The sequence below is a fragment of the Lucilia sericata genome, unplaced genomic scaffold, assembly GCF_015586225.1.
Source record: "Lucilia sericata isolate MDLA Ls3-8-SP2 unplaced genomic scaffold, ASM1558622v1 Contig000551F_arrow, whole genome shotgun sequence".
Taxonomy (NCBI): domain Eukaryota; kingdom Metazoa; phylum Arthropoda; class Insecta; order Diptera; family Calliphoridae; genus Lucilia; species Lucilia sericata.
The window spans coordinates 111,984-114,945 of NW_023994561.1; the positions used below are offsets into that span (position 1 = coordinate 111,984).

Here is a 2,962-nt window from a genome sequence, read left to right on the forward strand (position 1 = left end):
AGAGAGTCTGTGCAATTTGTTAAAAAAAAGTTCCAACGTTCTATGTATCGTTAATTACAACAGAATTATGATGATCAACCAAGATAAAAGTCGTTAAGGTTGTATCGCAGACTATCAATGAGTACCTATTGCAATACCGGTTTAAAGAGGTCTTTCCAGCGTCTTAGGTTTCTGAATGTCTTAAACTGGACGATTTTGAAATGTCTTGAAAATTATATAATAGTCATCGGCGAAACTTCTACTAAGATTATAACATTTCAAGCTTGGTGCACGTTACACACTTTAATGCTATTACAATACCGGTTTAAAGAGGTCTTTCCAGCGTTTTGGGTTTCTCAATGTTTTAAACTGGAGGAGTTCTTATCTAACGGCTTAAAAGAGTTCCTCATCGACTACCATGAGAACTTGTATCAAGTCTTGTTCTGTTCTATAGAATTTCGGTTAAAACTAGAATGTATGTATGTGCTAGTGTCGGGCTACCAAATATGCCTCTTGTTGCGGAATCACCAGATGTTATCTAAGAGTTATAGCTGAGCAGCGTTATTCGAGGAATGTACTAAAGATATTAGTTTATCCGGAATGCTATGTAGATCATTGCTAATAATGGCCTATTGAGTTGTCGATCTGAAAGTTCCTTGTTCAGGGCGATAGAGCGCTGTACATTATCCAGCCGGTAGTTGGAAAATACTACCGTGTAATTGAGTACTTGCAGACAGGAACACAAGTTAAACTTTGACTTTAGCTGCACTGTATTATTGAAAGTTTAAATGCCTTTTTTTTGAAAAGCTTAACCGGTATTTCGAACATTCCATCTTCTAGAACATTTGACGTTTATCATAAGTTTTAAAAATCTTTAGATCTATTTAGATTTAGTACTTATTTCTTGATGTAATTTGAATTGCAAATGCATTTAACTTGTCAACAGCAATCAAGATGTCGGTTGTAATCAGAGTTTTGGACCGAAATTAATATCGAAATTCTCAAGACCTCATCTTCAGGAACATTTGACATTATAAGGAACTTAAGCTCAAAAAAACACATTTGATCTTTAGATCCTATGAAGTATTTCTTGATATAACAAGTATTGGAGATGTAGCTATTCTTTTTCTAATTTATGAGCATCTATCAAGTGTTTTGGACAGCAAAAGGAACCGATATTCCTTCGGAATAACAGTGAAAAACATTCGCAAATTTATTGCAAAGAAAATATATCTTGTATTTTTATTAAAACTTAAACTATAATAAAATGTGTTCGTGAAGAATAAAGCCATTTACACAGAATGAATAAGAAATGTGTATTTGTATCATGATGATCTGAGGTGCAGCAGGAGATGATCGTGAAGAAATCAATATATAGCAGCAGTAGGTGCCACTAATCTAGCAGGAGCAGAAGCAACAAATTTAGCAGGAGCAGCTGGAGCAACATAAGCTGCAGGAGCTGAAGCTATTAATTTAGCAGGAGCAGCTGCTACAGCAGCTGGAGCCGCAAAGGGAGATGCCACATAAGCAGCTGGAGCTGAAGCTATTAGTTTAGCAGGAGCAGCAACAACAGCAGGACTATATTTGTTATAGATATCAACACGGTGACTGTGTGAAGTGGAGGCTAAAGGAGCTGTAAAGGCAGCAGCATAGGGGGCTGTATAAGCAGCAGCATAGGGAGCAGAGTAAGCGGCAGCATAAGGAGCTGTATAAGCAGCGGCATAGGGAGCAGTGTAAGGAGCGCTATAGGCAGCTGTATAAGGAGCAGAATAGGCAGCGGCATAAGGAGCAGGATAGGCGGCAGCATAAGGAGCAGAATAGGCAGCAGCTATTGGCGCTGTATAGGCAGCAGCATAAGGGGCAGCAATAGGAGCAGCCGCTAGATGGCCAGGAGAAGCCAAAGCACAAGCCAACACAGTAAGTAATACAATGCACTTTAAAGTAATTCAGATAATTTAAATTAATATTGATTAATCATATCAATTAAATAGTTTTTTATATTTCTAGTCCTTACCAATTTAAACATTTTTAAAAAGTTTTTTTTTGTTTTTCGTTTAAAATCTTAATTCTGTGAATTTGTTACGCAATATGTAATATGTCTTAACACTTGCTGGTTAACTGATTGTAATTGTTATGAATATTAAATGGCCAAAAACAGCATTTTATATACTTAACTAGTAATTGGAATAGTTTCCAATAAAATAGTATAGTGTCGCAGTTGGCAAAATGCCTTTTAGACTTTTTGGCTGTGAGTTTTTCTTTGGTATTTTATTTTTAATTTGGTTAATAAACAAATATAATTTATTAGCAGATTACCTTCAGTGGTTAAATAATAATAGACCTATAAAATGCTTTAAAATTTCAAGGTTATGTGATAAAAATCTAAAATATTTGAATTTCTTATCTAAAACAGAAATCTTTACTTTAATTATATTGGAAATTTCCTTCCGTTTGCTACCAAACATTACAAATCTTATATTTTTACAGGTTTCCTCTGCGCCATTGCGTTATAAATCTTGTATGTCTTTGACTCTTTGGTAAAATGTACTTATCGCTGGCAAAAAGAAATATTTACAAAATATTCAATTGGTTTTTTACAAATTGCTCTTTTTAAAGTTCTTTTATGGCTTTGGAAAGAGGAGTAAAAGAAAAACTTTAATAAATTTCAGTTTTACAAAGCAACTACATACTACTACTTACAATTTGTGCTGTTTTTATTTGCAACATAAAAATTGGGGTAAAAGTGCCACCACATTATTATGCACAAGAAGTTTAAGAAGTTTGTGGCACTTACTTTGACTGCCATATTTTAAACATTTGATCAATTGACATGTGTGGTTATTACTTTTAAGTAGTTTTACTTCTATTTTTTAACAATATTAAAGCTTAATAGTAAATTTGAGTAGAAGTTTTTAGTAGACCATAACTTTGTACATAAGGAGTTAATTGAGATTAGAAGTTGAACTAAACTTGAAACTAAACA

The 2,962-nt window shown here is 33.9% G+C and overlaps 1 protein-coding gene across 1 annotated transcript; it reads right to left on the reverse strand.

The window, feature by feature from the left end:
* Positions 1 to 1,157: 1,157 nt before the first annotated feature.
* On the reverse strand, positions 1,158 to 2,005 carry LOC119606109 (cuticle protein 16.5-like). The gene is made up of 2 exons (XM_037959494.1): positions 1,994 to 2,005; positions 1,158 to 1,913 (listed from the first exon to the last, which is right to left on the reverse strand). The coding sequence occupies exons 1-2, from the start codon at positions 2,003 to 2,005 to the stop codon at positions 1,347 to 1,349; spliced, it is 579 nt and encodes a 192-aa protein (XP_037815422.1). The 3' UTR covers positions 1,158 to 1,346.
* Positions 2,006 to 2,962: the final 957 nt, after the last annotated feature.